We start from the raw sequence: 18,208 nt of genomic DNA on the forward strand, positions 1-18,208 counted from the left end.
ATTACACTGCTAAGCTTCACACAGAGGTAGAAAAAAAAGCTGAAATAGGGAAAATCCAGGTTCAGTGCCAGGTTCCTGAGAGCATCGCATTTCAAACGTTGTAGGAAATCAGTCAGCAAGGCTTGGTGTAGAGAAATGTGTTTTTCCTTTCCAGTCTCCTACTGAGAGGCAGGGTGCAGATGAAAGATGAAACAAACAAAAACCCGCAACCAAAAGCCAGCACCCTCCCAGCTCTTTGTCCCTCTACTGGTTCCTGACTCTGTTTAGTTTACAACTCTTCCTTCTACTCTTTATTTGTATCCAGATTTTTTTTTTCCTTTTCTCACTACTGTTTGAGCACTACTAAAGGGGACTTTCGGTACAAAAGGAAAGGGCTTTGTCTTCACTTTCATTACCAGTGTAATAGAAGCAGCATTCCCAGCAGGAGCTAACTGCAGATCAGTGCTAAATGCCCCTTAGTCCTCCAGGGACCCTCCTATCTATTGCATGATCAATGTAAATGAAACCTTCAGCCTATTTTGCTTCTAATCTTCTCTTCTACTTCCCCTTTAACCCTGTGTGTGCACATGCTCGTGCGTGGGTTGGCACAGAAAGTGGGGCATGGCAAGAAGTTGCCTTAACTGAGTTGGACATAATCAGGTTTTCATGGTGGTCTGAAACAGCACCTGCAACAATTGGCAGTTCCACAGTGTTTACAAGCCCTTGTTCCAGACCTCAGGACACTCTAAGTTACCCAGTAAGACAAGTAAGTAAATTACCAGTACAAAAGTTAAGTATTTAAGGTTTCTTTAAAGTCAGTCCAGGGATCCTTAACTGTAAATTTCACAGGAAGAAAATGAGTAACTTCATCGTGTCCATTAATAGTAAACAGCCATTTATTGAGAGTCACTGGATTATTTACTCAAATTCTTATCAAAGTGAGAAAGACAAAGAAAATGAGGGAAGAGTTCAGTGTAAGCGTTTAACACTAGACTCTTTCCTTGCATTTTACAGGCTAAGTTTCATAGCTGAATCCTTTCAACACTTTTTTTTTCTTTCTACCCCTCCCCCCAGCTGAAAATCCTTAAACGGTCAAAAAACCCCACCCCAAACCCCACAAACCAAACACTTGTAGGAAGTCTAGGGAGAACAGGAGTTTTATTGAGTTCTACCTGTCTGAAAAGTGCTGGTGAAGAGTTGCCATTTCATGCTTTGTCTATATAGAGAAGTCAAAAGAGAAACTGTTGCAAAAAATCAGCTCATCTGAAAACTGAGTGTTCCTCCAGAATTTCTTCCCATGCCTAAGTGAATACAGATGTAAATGGTTTTTTTTCCACATGAAGCTCATCCTCCTCATTTTCAGATAAAACATCTATACACTTTTAAGTCCCCTCACAATTATTAAACTATTTCCAGGCAATATTAATATACAGAGAAGCAATTAGTCCTATCCTCAAGAACCCAGGTAGCCCGGGTCTAAATGTGCATGATTTAGAACATTAGACAGAGTAGCTGGAAAGAACATTCGTATTCAGTATCAATGCATGCTACTTTACAAAAGTACCCATTGCAGATTCTAGGAACAGTTCGGTTTTACAGACAACAAAAAAGCATGCTGGGGGTACCAGGGCAGTATAAATCTAGTTTTGATGAGGTTCAAAGACACTGTTCAAGTTCCAGTAAGAGCAGCTTCCTCCAACAGTGCACCAGTGTAAGCTTTCACAGGTGTTGTTAAAAGTTTTGTGCTAATGTGGTTTAGATTGGCTTTGAACATTTTCAAAGCAGGATCTTGAGTTTTAGTAATCACTCAGATAGCTTGTTTAAATAAAAGATTAAAACCCACTGTCAGAATCAGGCACAAAAGCATGCTAATTAACAAACTTAGGCCTAGCTAGCAGAACGTACAGGTATTTACACAAATGCTGATCTGCTGTGCTCTTCAAAACTGAGGAGACATCAGAACATGGACCATGTGTTCAAAAAAAACAAACAAGAGCAAAGCAAACACAGACCGTGGGGAAGAGTAACCTAAATCCCATGTCAGCACAACTGCAGAAGTTACAACCCAACAGAATGGGTCAGTCTGGTTTTAACCTAAGGAGCAGTCACAAATAAACCAGTCTGTTTGTAGTCATTTTAGCAAATGGATTAACACTTTGGGTAAACTTCAAGGAATCCACCCCAAGTCAACAGGATATGTGTGTAAAACAGCTGAGGGCACCAGGGTTTTAAATGGAGATGAAGAAACATATCACCATTTAAAGTTGCCCAGGGGAAAAACTCCCAGGATATAATTTGGATTACTCCCCTCTCTCCCCCTCAGGGAAAAGACAGGCAGGGGAAGTAAAAGGGGGAAGCAAAATGACTTGCATAGAATTGGAAGCTAAGTAATTTTTAACAACAACTACAACTATAAAAGAGAAGCTACTGAGGGAAAAGGAATAAAGTGATCTGGTAACTCCCACCTGTCCACCTTAGGGTCCATCAGTTGGCCCTTAACCCACAAAACCACAGAAAATCCATGATGAAAGAGCAGACAAAGACATGAAGCATGTTAAAATGATGCAATGAAACAGAGCATATAAATTAAACAGGAATGTTTAATCATGACAAGCCTTTCTTGCCCTTTTCCTCCTTTTTTTAACAGAGGTTCTTCAGGAAACCTTTTCCTTGGAAACTGAAAGCCTCTCCCTGCAATAGCAAGGCCATTTCTTTAGCAGCTCTGTTGTACAACTGTTACCACGAACTAAACAACTGCTGGATATTGATATTTCTCAACTAAAAAGTTTTAAGATAGTGTATAGCTGTTGTGCTCCACACATGGCAAGCAGTTAACACCACGAAGGAAGACTCCTCAGCTAGAACACACACCTCTAGACCAAGTACTACATGTACACAATACTTGCACATCGACAAGCACAAGAAGTACTAGTTGAGCACTTGCTGTCAGAAATCCATACCAACTCTTAAAATCCCTTTCAGTTCTCCCACGCCACCCAGGCTACAATTTAAGGCATTTCTACACAGCCAGCCACCCACCCACCCACTCCCATGCACATAATTTACGTTGGAGGTGTTTACTCTTACAAAAACCACTACTTGGATCAGGTACCATTTATTACTTATCCCTATACTGTGTCAGCATTGAGATAGGACAGTTAAATCAGTGTTAAATCAATACAATATTTACATAGCACAGCACATTTAGCTTGAGACACTCACTTGGGGAATGAAACCACATTTTAGAACAGGACAAAGGTCACCATTATTATGTGTTTGAAAACAGCTATTTACAGGTCCCTATGACATAACCATAGTCTGTACACTGTTCCAACGGGGCAGGCAGAAGCAAGATAGGTGTTTATTTTGAGGGATTTGAAACATACAATTTGGAAGCATATTACTATGCTACCCTGAACGCCATAAACCACCTTAACACTCTCCAAGGTGGTCTCATATCCTAGAATGGCACATCCAGCTGATACAAAACAGACAAGACACTTTGCTCTGTGGACAATTTCCTACTCCAGCTATTCAGTCATCTGAACTTTGAAGGCAATTCGACCCAGAAACTTGTCACGTTCGTCTTCGTTTTTCAGATTAGGGGAGCCATGGATCTTGCACTCGATGGCTATTTCTTCTTTGGTACTGTTGGAGTTAATGGCTAGCTGAACAGCCACTAGAGGCTGTAAATAGTGAGCCTAGGCAACAGAAAGTTGGGGAAAGGAGTTGAGATACCAGAGCAAGTTGAGCATTTAAAATAACATTTAACCCATCAGAACAGTTATGAAACAAGCTAATGAAGAACCCATTTTTTCCAATCCTAACCTGACTCGGGGAAGACTTTTTCTTTTCCAAGTCAAGCATACTTTCCTCATGCTATTTCTTTAATAATACAGCTAACATAAATCATGTCACAGACAGTATCTTCAAGAGCTATAGGGCTTTACTTCTTCCCATTTGGCCCACATTTTCTAGCAAGCTTACCTTAAACACCCTCTGAAATGACAACCTACCTGTCCTTCCTCCCTCCTGTTTGCTTTAGTTTTGTTGTTGGCTTTTTCCTCTGGGGGAGGGGGTGGGGTGTTTGGGATTGCTTTTGTTTATTTGGGTGGTTTGGTTTATTTTTAAATCTGCTACAGAACATAACTTTTCCAGCAGAGTTAGAAGTGTTTTCTGCCAAAAGCATGATTCAGCAAACACCAGAAAACTAGCTTCCCGTCAGCTCTGCCCCAGTTACTTGTTTGGCAACAACCTATTCCAGGTCATAGAATCAACCAAGTTGGAAGAGACCTCCAAGATCATCCAGTCCAACCTAGCACCCAGCCCTTGCCAGTCAACCAGACCATGGCACTAAGTGCCTCATCCACTCTTTTCTTGAAGACCTGCAGGGACAGTGACTCCACCACCTCCCTGGGCAGCCCATTCCAATGCCAATCACTCTGGCAACAACTTCCTCCTAACATCCAGCCTAGACCTGCCCTGGCACAACTTGAGACTGTGTCCCCTTGTTCTGTTGCTGGTTGTCTGGGAGAAAAGCCCAACCCCCACCTAAGTACAGCTTTACACAGAAATGTTTTCCTGAACATTCTGACACTATCCCATTCAATCAGATTTGATGGAACAATTACAATTATTGACTCCATTCCCTATAATGAAAATCAAAAGAATTAATGAAGACTATTTTATTTTGTTCAACCCAGTATTATTTCTCAAGTCCAATTCAATTAGGACAGCTTGAATTGCCTTGTAAAATGTCTATGGATTAAACAGGAGCTTGTCTTGTATACTGTTAAAGCAGCACTTCACCCAGCATTCATGAAGTATCTTATTTCCACAATTTATCTACCCTTTTAGGTCGATACTGTTGATGAAGCAAATGTATTTATTTCCTTTGTAAAAATTCCTATGAGCCAGTGGACTAACAAGACCCTACAGTGGCCCACAAGTGGAGGCCTTACATTTTAATTCAGTAGTTTGGTAGTGTTGGTTTGTTGGGTTTAGTTTCTTTGGTTTTTTTCCTTCATTGATTTAAGAGAGGCTCCCTAATATATTTCTGGGTTTTCCTAGGCTATCTGCTCTGTTGCAGAAAGCACTACAGAATACACTAGGGGTCATCTGGAAAGAGGGATGGTGTGAAAGTGCTAAAATCCTGGCTGTGAAGTACCAGTGAGAAGCAGATTGAAATAACTGCTTTCCTTGGATGGTGATTTCACTAGATCAGAAATAAACTTGAAACTGGGAGGTGGAAGTATAGGTAAGTGAGGCACCCTCAACATTCTCTGGTTGTAAGGCTGACACCACACTTGAGGTACTGAGCTTTCTAAAAATCAGAAGTAAAATCCCTGACTTTTCTCTCATTGCCAAGATTTCTCAAATTTCTAAGATGTTTTGGAGACAAGATGATAGCAGAATCAACTTTTATTCAATATAAAATCTGGAGGGAACAGAATCAGCAGCCTTATTAAGCACTGTAGATCATCTTAAAAAGGATAACGTTCCCTAAGGTTAGGGAGCTGAGCAGCAAATGACAAATCACTGTTCTCACTCACAAAACTGTATATACTACTACTTTTATGGCTCCTACCTTAGCACAAGGGCAGCAAGATTAGTTGAATTCTATTAACTCCTTTAACAAAATGAAGTAATTCAACAATTCCACACTGATACAATGCAAACATTCTGTTGCATAGCAAATAAATCCATTCAGTCTGTAGAGACTTACTCAAACACCTCAGCTTTTCAGTTCTTCCTGGATCAAGAACAGTGTGGCCAGTAGGACTGGGGAGGTTATTCTGCCCCTGTACTCAGCACTGGTCAGGCCACAACTTGAGTGATGTGTCCAGTTCTGGGCTCCTCAATTCAAGAGAGATGTTGAGGTGCTGGAACGTGTCCAGAGGAGGGTGACAAAGCTGGTGAGGGGCCTGGAGCACAGCCCTGTGAGGAGAGGCTGAGGGAGCTGGGGGTGTGCAGCCTGGAGAAGAGGAGGCTCAGGGGTGACCTCACTGCTGTCTACAACCACCCGAAGGGAGGCTGTAGCCAGGTGGGGTTGGTCTCTTCTGCCAGGCAACCAGCACCAGAACAAGGGGACACAGTCTCAAGCTGTGTCAGAGGAGCTCTAGGCTGGATGTTAGGAGGAAGTTGTTGGCAGAGAGAGTGATTGGCATTGGAATGGGCTGCCCAGGGAGGTGGTGGAGTCACTGTCCATGAAGGTCTTCAAGAAAAGCCTGGATGAGACACTTAGTGCCATGGTCTAGTTGACTGGATAGGGCTGGGTGCTAGGTTGGCCTGGATGAACTTGGAGCTCTCTTCCAACCTGGCTGATTCTATGATTCTTACTGCCTCTTCTTCATGACATACTAATGCTATGAGGAGAATGAATCCCTCAAACCACAGCCCTTACTGAAAATACCAAGTGAACATGAAAGGATAGTGATCTAAACCTACCCAAAAAAAGTAACACTAAGTTCTTGGGGTTTTTTAAAGTAAAGCTTTTCTTAATCATCTCAGTCAATCACTCTTATGATCTTTCTTCTTCCACTAGCACAGCAGCAGCAAGACAGGAATTTCATCAGGAATGCACTTCATCCTGTCTTTAATGGAACTGACTCCTGACATCTCAGTGTCTTCTGATGCTGTATTTTTGCATTTCTGAGGGAAGCACTGCTCTCTTTTCCTATTCTTTTCTTTCAAGAAGGGGATAAAGTATGTACTGCCTCTGCCTGTTGGAAGCAGAGGTTGAGTCCTTCTTCAACCTTGTATGTCTAAGAAAATGGATAGGTTTTGGTTTCAAAAAGTCTGGCAAGAAAATGGAAACCAGAGAACTACCTGTAAGTAATAGAAAATACTGCAGAAAAATAAACTCCTGCCTCATTTGTAAAAGCTATGTGAGGATAACAAAAGGTCATATGAATTGCTGCAGGTATAGAATAGAGTGGAAAAATAACTGATAAAGGAATAACTTAGTATAACAACCACTCTGAGGAAACTACAGACAATCACTGTGGTATACTATAGATGTAGCAGATTTAAGCTTAAAATGTACTTTTCTCTTCAATGCCAAACAGTGAAGACATTTGAAGGTATTTATTAGACTGGATAACTTGGTCAGTAATGATGCAAGATGATTTTCTATTTGATGTTCCTGCTTTTCCCTGTATCTGAAACGATTTCAAAAGCTCAGTGACCAAGAAGCAGCAGATGTCCTTAATAAGACTATGCCTAGTTTATTTTTTATGCCTGCTGCAGCATACCTTTATTCTCACCATGCACTGTGGCATTTCTGCATATGCAATATTCCTCATGAGTACTTCATTACAAAGGTCAAGCTTCAGAATCAGTCTGATGATCGCAAATGTAAACAGAAAGAAAACATTTACCAAAAGAAGATCATCACTGAGGCATACTTACATGCAAGCTTTTTCCATAGTAGGGAAAGTACATCAAGTCAATCAAGCCTTCAGGAGGAAAATAACTTATCTCAACCATGCCTTCTTCCTGTGATTGGAAATAGCAACAAAATTAAAACTAACATCTGCTTGTATAAAGATTAATACAAAATTAAGAGTTATAACTTAATGCTATAGTACAGGATCTCTAAAAAAAAAGGCAACTGAGCTACAAACTCTCAGAATAACTTCCAAAACAGATTTATTTTTGGCAAACACATCTGCTACATTACAGATTACTAACAGCAGCATTTACATTAGTAATCAAGTCATGACAGCTTGCCTTCATGTTTCCCTCATGAGTCCAAGAAAAATGGAGGGGAGAAGAGGATATTCATTGTAGTGATTAATTTAGAACAACCAGATAAACCCCAAGTAGCCAACAAGCAAGCCCGTGTATTTTGGTGAAGCAAGAGCTTATCTGTATTTAAACTGAAGTTTAGAGATGAAATTCTGTTTAAAGTCAGGTTTATAAGACAACTCTTTAACTATAGCCTACTCCCTTCAACGGTGTACTACTAACATTAGCTGCTGCCTAATTTCTAAGGGGTTGTCCAATGTGAAAGACACAAAATACACCACTGACCTGCCACAGACACAGGGAGAGCAATTCACAGGCACATCTCTCTGTATACAGTATTGCTCAGAACTCTGTATCTTGGCAGGATGTGAAACTATTGCAAGTTCAAGTCACTAGGAAATGCCCATCTCATGTCACTTTCTATAACATGGTAAACATATTACCATGATGAAAGGAAATGCCACTAAAGCAACCCTGCCAAAATGCTAAAGGTGTCTTCAGAATAGAATTACTTGTTCCATGTAGCTCACTAGTTCCAAGTGCATTAGTAACTCTGACTGGCTCTTCTAGGCTACCATATATAACAGCTGCAATGTTTAAGGGAGACACTATGATATTCAGAAGACAACTGCAGTAATACAAGAAAAGAGGAACACAAAGATTAAAAAAAAAGCAGTAAATAATGTACCACAGCTCCCCAGTACCTTCTCATCTCCTCAAAAGAACACATAAGATGTTGTGTAGGATGTGGCCAAATTCTTGTTCCTTTGCAGTCTTAAGTTATTACAATTCAATATATGTTTATTAAGTATTTGTACCTTGGGCTAGCAGATGTAATTACTAAGGAGAAGTGTGTTGCTTTTCACCATTATTACATTATTCAAAGCTCATGCAGCTGAAAATATTAGTTTTTCCAAATGTATTTATGAAATAATGGTTAAAAAATAAGAAAGACAAATAGGAGTAGAGCTAAACACAAGGTATGCATGCAGTCATAAATATATATGCATTAAGCTATCAATACAATAGCAGAGAACTTCTGGGACATGCCACTGTCTCATGCATCTGCTGTGGGATTCGAGTTTGCCTTTAGTAATTCATCCATTCTACTTAATATCCCTAAACTATTAAAAAAAAACACCAAACCAACACCTAAACAAGCTACATCTGCTGAAGAGCTGCAAGAATCAGTCCACTAGTGGTTGTCACTTCTTCTGCTTACCATTTACAGCTGTAGGCAGTCAGCAAATCTAAACATCAGACAGAGCTGGACAGGTAGATTTCCCCCTCATTTACTAACTCTTTATTAAAACTGTGCCTTAGAAGGAATAATTTTGCAAGTGTTAAAATAATGTACAAAGACCCAAGGAAAGAAGTTGATCAGGACTGGTCTGTAATAATGGCACAAGAGCAGCATCCATTAGTAGAAACTCTGAAGAGAATGACAAAGAGCACAAGAGCAGGATTTCTGCGCTGCTCAATTAAATCAACTTTTGAAGCAAAATCCACCTTTGTCACTCAGATGTCAAAGATTTCTGATGTAAAAAAAGCTTTCCTAAATAGCTAAAACATGATGAGCTGGGGTGAGAATAGGCTAATAACTAAGGATAAAATAGATGCATTCAAAGTGGCAAAGCCTGACAAATAGTTTCCCTGAAGTTACTAGAAAACTAGGAGGATTAATAATCTTACTATTTAAAACCACTGTTTATTTAGGTGAGAACAATTCTAAGTGCATCTTTTATAAACACAGTACTTCATATTTAAAGAAAGAAGATGCAAGAAATTACAGTACAATAACATACAATTTATTTGTGAGAATCAAAAAGGGTAAAAAAAAAAACAACACCATGATCAGCCAAGTTGTTATCAAACTTATTCATCTGCTAGTGAAATCAGCTGAGATGATAAGAAAAAGTATCATCTGTGATTTCCTTAGCATAGCTTGAGCCACTGCCTCACAGAGCATCCATATGAAAAAAGATGAATGCAATCATAATTAAACAGAATGATCACTGATTGAACATCAGTTCAGGTGGAAATAAAGATGACTGTTCTGGACCCTATTCGGTTTTCAATAAAGAGCTTGCAAGATGTAAAAGAAAAGTTCATTCACTGATGGCACCAAGCCACAAGTAGTTCAAAATGCTTCAGAAACTCAATCCCATTTAAGTGATCATGAAAAATTACAGGGGGGAGTGGCAGAAACAGCATGTGAAATTCAGAACTCTGAACTCCAAGAAATCACATCTTCAAACAGAGAAAGCGCCAAAGAGTAAAAGCATTCAAAGACTCAGTGTATTAAAAGGCAAGTTCACCTCACGAGACATTACTGCCAGGGCAATGGCACAGGGAAAGTCATTAACAACACCTCAGCTTAAGGCAAACGTCTGCCCAGTTTGGGACACCTACACTAGAGAAGTCAAAGAAGAAAGAGTACTAGTCAAAGCAGGAGCAGCAAAATTGGTTTTTCTAAAGAAATAAATGCTTCCTCCAATAGAACAACAGTTTAAAATAATGGGTCCAAAGAAATCAGTCTCAAATAAGAGAAGATATTTGCTTGCAACAGACTGTCATGGAGAGATCAAACCTTTCAGTGACTCAAAAAAAAATTCAAGTCTTACAATTTATGCCTACCAGAAGTACCTAGGATGAAGGCAGAAACACTTAGAATGTTTCTCTCAATAACTGCTGCAATTTCCCAGCCTACATTTTTGTCAGTTACCTCAAGTTAAAAGCCATGACTCCATCCCTTCCACAAGCTACTAACTTAGCAAAGCTTGAACTGCTCCCAAAGCAGTCTAGGAAAAATATGCAGTTAAGTAACTATTAGAGCTGCCATAAAACATTCTGTCTAATTCCAGTGGTACACAACCAATACGCATAGATTAGCTGTTGTTATTATAAGTCATTCATACTTGATTTGAAGGCAACTTTCACTTGGACAGTAACATTCAGTTTTCACACCATGTCTTACCCATCATTTATAAAACTGTCTAAGGTGCACTTGCAGCATGGAGAAAAAAATAAAAATAGAGGTTATGAAATGGGTAAACAAAACACAACTCAACAATAAATAGAACAAAACATGACCACAAATAACATGTATGCATTTTTCTTGATCGTAGAGCAAGTTGGGTAGCTAAAATAAATCTAAATATGAAAAAAAAACCCAACAACCAGAAAGCATTTTTTCTAAAAACACTAAAGAAATTAAAGACACTAAAATTAAAGTAGACATATGGCAAGATGAAAAGAAGGCCAAAAAAAAGCATGAAATCTAGCAAGAAAGGAAAAGTGTTCATGTTCTGACACAGTATATTACTTCACTTTCCATCCTAATCACGAGGAAAGTTCACTAGACACTTATTTCTTACATTTACAACTGACCTTAGATGCACACTGTATACGTGGTTCTCCTTCAGGCTTTAATCCAATTATCTAAAGGAGAGAAGTTAAAATAAAAACTTAGAGGCCTTCTCCCTCTTTCCAGTTTTATAGACTGAATTTGAACTTTCACCCTCAGTTAACATGGCACAGTTCATATAGGTAGAAAATTTCTCTAGTGTCTATTTAGACAAAGCACAATTTGAGACTAAGGCTAAGATTTTAAGCATGAAGTTAAAGCTTGAACAGTTACAGTGGCCACAGAGAGGACTGTTTTCTTGATTTACACTCAGTATGTAACATGAATGACTCAAACCAATTGGCAGTTCAAGTAAGCTATAGAACATTACTGAAAAGCCAAATACTCATTAACATTTTAATCCTCTTACATACTTTAGCATTACATTTTAACTGCATTTCTTGAATGCAGACATGAAGTAAAACAGTGTGTTAGAATCTGTTACATAGAACAGTAAGCAAAATCAAAGAGCAATGTACTCCTCCTTAAAATAAGGTTTTCAGGTATTTTAATGGAAGTAACCAAAGCCAATACTTGTGTCAATGCTCAAAAAGCTCACTTCATTTTCCTTTCTGCAACACAAATTGCCAGACATTTCAGTAATTTACACTGTTACAGAAGCGCAAGTATCTTGAGAAGAAAACTGGACACATTTTAGTCCTTTTCTGCAGTCCTTTTTCATACAGTGGTAGCTGGGACCACTTATACTAAGAATTAGAACAAAAGCAGGCACTTACTCTGTTCATTTTCACAAGCACACAGGGAGTTCCTTTAGAATAGCCAAAGGTCTTATCTTCCTTTCCAGAGCACTGTCCAAGCTCCGAGAGGTTAAACCGACATGCCTTTTTAACAGCAACATCATTCTGATCAAAAATCCTTCCTGGTGTACAGTTTATGTTCTGGGATTGCTTTGAATCATCGTAGGCTATGAAACACAAATTGCTCGTGAATCAATGGTATAAAGCATACAAGTAGCAAAACCTGCAGGAGCCAAGGCAAACATCTCATTTTATGGTGGTCTTCTATCTAGGAGTTTTCTCAAAGGACTATTTTCAGAGCACTGTGTTTCACATGAGCCTAACAAACACTTTTGCAAAGCCTAACAAGAAGTGGCACTGCACTTGAAAGAAAGAAAAAGAGTATTGCAAAAGAAATAACGTTGTCTTGCTTTTCAAATTGTATCAGTAATCACAACCTCAATAATTTCTGTACATATGCTAAACTAATATTGTAGTAAAATAGAAACAATCTGTTTTTTTTCTACCTGGAAACTAAACCCATTTTGCCTTTGCACATGTCTCTTTTATAAACAAACAGGAAAAGTTTAGTACATCAGTAACTAATATTAAATTGCCTCTACATTTAGATCAAGTAGTATAACCCAAGTTGTTTTTCACTTTCCTGTGCATCACAAGAACACAGATCACACTGTCACGTTTGACATGCTTTGTGGTTTGTTTCCCTCCCTTACACCCTGCCCCCTGCTAAGCATAAACAAAATAAAGTAGAAAAAGGGAAAGTTCATTCTCAGTGCAAGAGTCCAGAACCAACTGAACTGCAGAAGAGGCAGGTAACCATAAAATGTAGCATTCCTCCCAGGGACCCTTACAGCTTTTGAGGGGTTGAACTTCCTCATGTTTTCATCTGATTTCTGCATTACTAGATTAAGTGTACATATAGGCACATGCATAAAATAACATATAAGTTAAATTAGTGATTTTGCCATCCTTCAGTTTTGTCCTATGCTACTTTTCCTCCATGTTCAAAATTCAGTGTTTTAACATTTCTGACTTTAAATACCATAGATCAGAGTAAAAACTAACAAACTGCAATGAATCTTTGTGTGCCTCATTGTTTTAAACAGGCAAACCAATTCTTGTGACTGAAGAACTCTCAGTTACCAATCTGTTTAGAATAAGACTAATCAGTTAAGTCTTGATAAACTTTGCCTCCAAATACATAACCTGTATAATTTTACACAAAATTATTTTGGCATATGTAATTTCAACATCCTGTAGTATTTAAACAACCATGTCAAGAAAACACTGAACAGAACTCTCCATTATGTACTGTACTATTCCTCATGCAAGGTTCCCAATACTAGTATTGATACTTACCTTTTTGTCTACAAAGTATGTATTTAAATAACACACATCTAAAGTAAGCTTCAACTTGTATCAGTCTTCATTAGCAACTGGTAACTCCAAGTCCAAAAAGCAAACTAATATACTGAACATTAACATTCCCCAAAGGACTTGGGCAGCTGTAAGTAACTTACATTCAAGGAACTTTCTAAGTGTAGCGACATACTCTGCATATGACTGGGTGTCACTCCTGTTAAAGTAGAATTCCAATGCAGTGTCTGGCTTGGGCGAAATCATAAGTCCTTAAAAAGAAAAACTGCAAGTAAGGAACTAAATGGCAACTCTGCACCACTCTAATGTACTCAAAAATCACATCCATAAATTGGAAAATTCCTATCTGTAAAGAAACATCAATGTTACTCCTATATTACACAGTACTGGGAGGTACAAAATTAACTTTACATGAATTAATACTTAAATTCAACACAAGGTGTAACTGCAATTCACAAACCAAATCCAGCTGATTAGGAATGGCAAAACTGGCAACTTAATCACTTTCAATCAGAGAATTTTACTGATTCACTTCCCACTTTCCATATTCAGCAAATTAAAAAGTAATTGGAAAAATACCCAAAACCACACCCAAAAAGGTTCCAGATAAAGCTGTGCTTCAGATCTTTAGGCAATATAGTGATGCTATGATTGTATTCATCTCATAGAATCTCTGAAGAAAATGTATTTTAGAGAACATTTTAATGCATAAAGATGGCTTGAAAGATTTCCCAATCAAAACAGGCAAGCCAAGTTAGTCCTTAACCCTTTCCTTGTTCTCCTCAAAGTTTAGGTGTCACCTGTTTTATGGAGAATGCAAGGAATTTTATTAAACCACTGACTGCACTTGTGTACCTTGCAAGAGGCATACCTCAGTCAGTCAGGCTGTGGTACCTACACACACTCCTGAACTGCCTCCCAGGCTGCTAACACTGGAGTGGAGCCCATGGCTGGCTTCTTTCAGCTATTGGAACAAGAACAGTCTACAGCCAGGGAGCTAGGACCAGCAGGAGGAATTAGGACATATATTACAGAATGCCAAAGCCTGGCTTTGTACTGAAGGATGAACAAGGTAGGCATTGACAGAGAGTTTGGGTCCTTGACAGAGGTGAACTGTCCCCCTTCAAACATATGGGCAAAGAAAGGTACAGATTTAAACTCTAGGGATATTTCCTGTTGCAAGTGAAAGCAAAAGGCATATTCTCTGCTGGCACATAACAGTTCTGTACCCTCAGGGATACCTACTGCTTACTATAATTCATCACAGCTTCAGCAGCAGATGAAATAGCACTGCACCACCAGATACTGCAGAAGACATTAAATCTGTTCAAAATAGGGTGTATGATTGACTGCTTTATTCACACTACCTTTAGGTAACTCTTACATCATATAAGTGATTGGAATAGATAAAATTCCCACAGCTGTGATTAACAGATTGGTGTCCATGCATCTGTCTCTTCAAGTACAGCTGAGAACTGACACTGCAGTTCCATGAAAGACAAAAAAAAAAACCCAACCAAAAAAAACCCTTTTTTTATGAGATTAATTTTATGCTAAGAATATTAAAATGGTTTGACCACTGTCAAATTTGATATAAAGGGAGAAGCTGCAATTACAGCAGCAACTAATTATATCAGCTTAGGATGCCATGTAGTTTCCTATCCTCTGGCAAACCCAGTTTAAACTAGATTATCAAATGAATAAAATTTAAGAGAGAAAACAAAACTCATCTCAAAATAAAAAATTCTTTATACAAAATAAACACTCAAGGTAAATCAGTAGTGGGAAGGTCAATCACATAAGTTGTCTTAACTGTGTATTCGTAATACATGACTGTAGCTAATCAACCACAGTAAACTTTTAGAAGCCATATGGAAAGTGCAATTCAGTAGCCCAGGTCTATTCAGTAGTCACCTACAGAAAGGACCAAGTTTAAAGGCAGAAATAATAATAAAACTATAGACTAGAAATGTATGTATCTTTTTGATCAAAAAAATCCAGATATACTTAGTGTGGGTTTTTTTTTTACTCTATTTTATGTAGGATTTCCTGTGAATCATAATTCCTTCTTTCTGCATCAGCTGCAGTTTAGTTATTTGCAGGCAAGCTACAGCTATATGCCTTAATGACTGACAGTCCATGTAAAACTATAAATACCATTTTTGACTGCAAATCACTTTTGCATCATTACGTTCATCTTCTGTCTCCATGTTGAACTGGGACTCAAAACACAAGATAATTAGTAACAGGGCTAAAAAACTGCTGAAGGGGTTTTACACACCAAGAGATTGTTATTTGTAGAGTTATATTGTAAATGAAGGACTTGAGTACTGGTTTTCAAAGTGAATATGACAAAGTAACTCAACTACTCATCCATTAAAAAGGAATAACTTGAAGAGATATTATTACTTCAGGGCAACTTGGAAAACATCCTAAAAGGATGCTCCTTTTCCAGTGGAAGGGATGCTCCAATTCCAGTGGATCACTGTCCGCCTAGAGACTATGGTGGAAATTCTAAAGAAAAAGACATTTGAAGGACTGATGCATAGACTGCAAGAGATGGAAGAGCTGAGCTTTTTGAGAGGAAAAGAATTATCAGCCTCAACACAATCACATCTAGGATTGTAACAGCAATATTACATTATCCTACAATTCCAAGAGGGATTGAAAAAAAATGTTCATTTAAATCATCTGGATTTGATTGACTCTATTATATCCCAGTGTACAATGCAAGTCAAATATCAATTATAAAATAAATCAACTGTGAGATTTTCAAGTATATTTAACACAAAAATAAAACCTTCAACCTACTCCATCCAGGTTTTGTGTGCAGATTTTTGTTTTTTATAATTTAATGTTTTACAGCCAGGAACATGACAAGTTTCACTGCAAGTGAAAAATGACAGAGTTAAAGAGAAACATTAAAACAGGAATAAGCTATTTTATTAACTTTTATGTAACAGTAATTAAAGACATACTTAATTAAAGAAATAATTCAGAAATGTTACAGGAATTCTTAAATTAAAACCTCTTTCTTACAACCTAATTGTGGTATGTATACTTTTTATAAGAAATGGCCCTTATGACTATTTCAAAAGGAAAGAAAATTAATATCCTGAACTGCAAGAGGCACAAGAGGAGAAAAAAATGTCACTCAAACTCAGTATTAAATCACAACTAGCCACAGCTCCATCTATTTCCAAGGTTCCAAATACCAAAAAAAAACAAACAAAAAAACCCCAACAATAAGGAGGGGGAAAAAACAAAGAGCAAGAATGAACCTTATTCATTTTCACTTGTGCAGGGTTTTGTTTTCTGTGTATGTGGTTCCTTAAATTGCATACACAAAGGAAGCAGTAGTTCCAGGAAGCAAAGCAGCACTTTTAGTGGTAGCTGTATTTCACACGGACTTAGCTTCATGACAAAACAGGAGCCTCTCTCCCTATACAATAATAGGTCAGCACCTCCAGACACTCCCTGTTGGCTGAAAGCTAACAGTATAACGAAAAGTCTCGAGATGCCCTTGTGTCATAGTCCTCCCATGTTTTTGATCAGATCACCCCCACAATACAGCCCTTCCGTGCTTTTTTTGCATTATCAAACACAAGAGTACTCATTTATAGTATCTTTAAAGCAACTTGATCAAATGATAATCTCACTTCTGAACCAGGATATTGTGTGGGTATGCAGGTACAATTGCAGTCCACATAGAGCACAAATTCAACTGGACAGAACTTAAGTGGAAAAAAACCCAGCAACAGTTAACATATACATTTAAAAAGCTACTGACAGAATTTGTGCTACAAACATACATAACCTGTCTCACCATAAGCTTTAATTTTAAAACATGTTAAATAATTGAATAATAATCAATCTCCCATAGGTAGTTCATAATTCAAACAAACTCTCAGATGAAACTCAGCTGCTAAACTAGAAGGAGGTTTATGAATAAATAAAGATACTGTTACCTGGACTAGAAATCCGGTCACGATATTTTGGGATATCACTGCTCAGTGTCTGAAGCATAACCCACATTGTGAATGTGAAGAGTGCTGCTAGGAAGCCATAAAATACCAGATAAAATAGTAAGATCAAACCTGTAAAGAAAAACTAAAATTACTAATTTTGTTTCAGCTAATAAAAGGGGAAATAACCAATGAGTCTGGTTTTGGTTCCCCTCCACATCCATTGCCATTCCTTGTCACAAATCAATACACCTCTAGCATCAGTAACTACTGCACAGGGTGGAAAAATGCATGCAAATTTTTTTTCTTCACACTTTCTAGCTCAAAAAAAATTACATGGCATTTTAGCATCTCTATTTTTAAGAGTTAAAGTATTCAAAATCATAAAAATCATAGAACCATTCAGGTTGGAAAAAACTCCTGGGATCATCAAGTCCAGCCATTGACCCTACTGTATAAAGTTCCTCCCTAAGCCATATTCCCAAGCAGCCCATCTAAATGACCTTTAAACACATCCAGGAATGGTGACTCAGCCATATCCCTGGGCAGCCTATTCCAATGCCTGACCACTCTCTGTGAAAAAAAAAAATCCTGTTGTCCAATCTAAACCTACCCTGTTGTAGTTTGAGGGCGTTCTCTCTTGTTATTGCCAACTACCTGTAAGAAGAGACCAGCACCAGCCTCTCCACAATGTCCTTTCAGGTAGTTGTATAGAATGAAGTCTCCCCTCGGCCTCCTCTTCTTCAAACTAAAGAACCCCAGCTGCTTCAGCTGCTCTTTGTAAGACTTATTCTCCAGGCCCTTTACCAGTTTGGTTGCCCTCCTCTGCACTCACTCCAGCACCTTGATATCTCTATTCTACTGAGGTGCCCAAAACTGGACACAATACTTGAGATGTGGCCTCACCAGTGCTGAGTACAAGGGGGGAAATCACATCCCTGCTCCTCCTGGACACAGCATTTCTAATACAAGCC

General features: G+C 38.4%; 1 protein-coding gene and 1 long non-coding RNA gene across 2 annotated transcripts in view; one reads left to right on the forward strand and one right to left on the reverse strand.

Moving 5' to 3' along the window:
* LOC135186943 (uncharacterized) lies at window positions 1-6,910 on the forward strand. Its single transcript, XR_010307153.1, has 3 exons — window positions 1-745; window positions 5,050-5,236; window positions 6,524-6,910. It is a non-coding gene; the product is annotated as an uncharacterized LOC135186943 (long non-coding RNA).
* Window positions 854-18,208, reverse strand: part of ATP1B3 (ATPase Na+/K+ transporting subunit beta 3) — a 27,364-nt gene continuing 10,009 nt past the window's right edge. The window contains exons 2-7 of the mRNA XM_064165145.1: window positions 17,238-17,366; window positions 13,413-13,520; window positions 11,872-12,059; window positions 11,119-11,169; window positions 7,390-7,476; window positions 854-3,680 (exon numbers count right to left, since the gene is read on the reverse strand). Of these exons, the coding sequence (XP_064021215.1) occupies window positions 3,510-3,680; window positions 7,390-7,476; window positions 11,119-11,169; window positions 11,872-12,059; window positions 13,413-13,520; window positions 17,238-17,366 (734 nt within the window). The 3' untranslated portion in view covers window positions 854-3,509. The remainder of the gene's footprint in view (window positions 3,681-7,389; window positions 7,477-11,118; window positions 11,170-11,871; window positions 12,060-13,412; window positions 13,521-17,237; window positions 17,367-18,208) is intronic.

The sequence above is a fragment of the Pogoniulus pusillus genome, chromosome 26 (genome assembly GCF_015220805.1).
Source record: "Pogoniulus pusillus isolate bPogPus1 chromosome 26, bPogPus1.pri, whole genome shotgun sequence".
Taxonomy (NCBI): Eukaryota; Metazoa; Chordata; class Aves; order Piciformes; family Lybiidae; genus Pogoniulus; species Pogoniulus pusillus.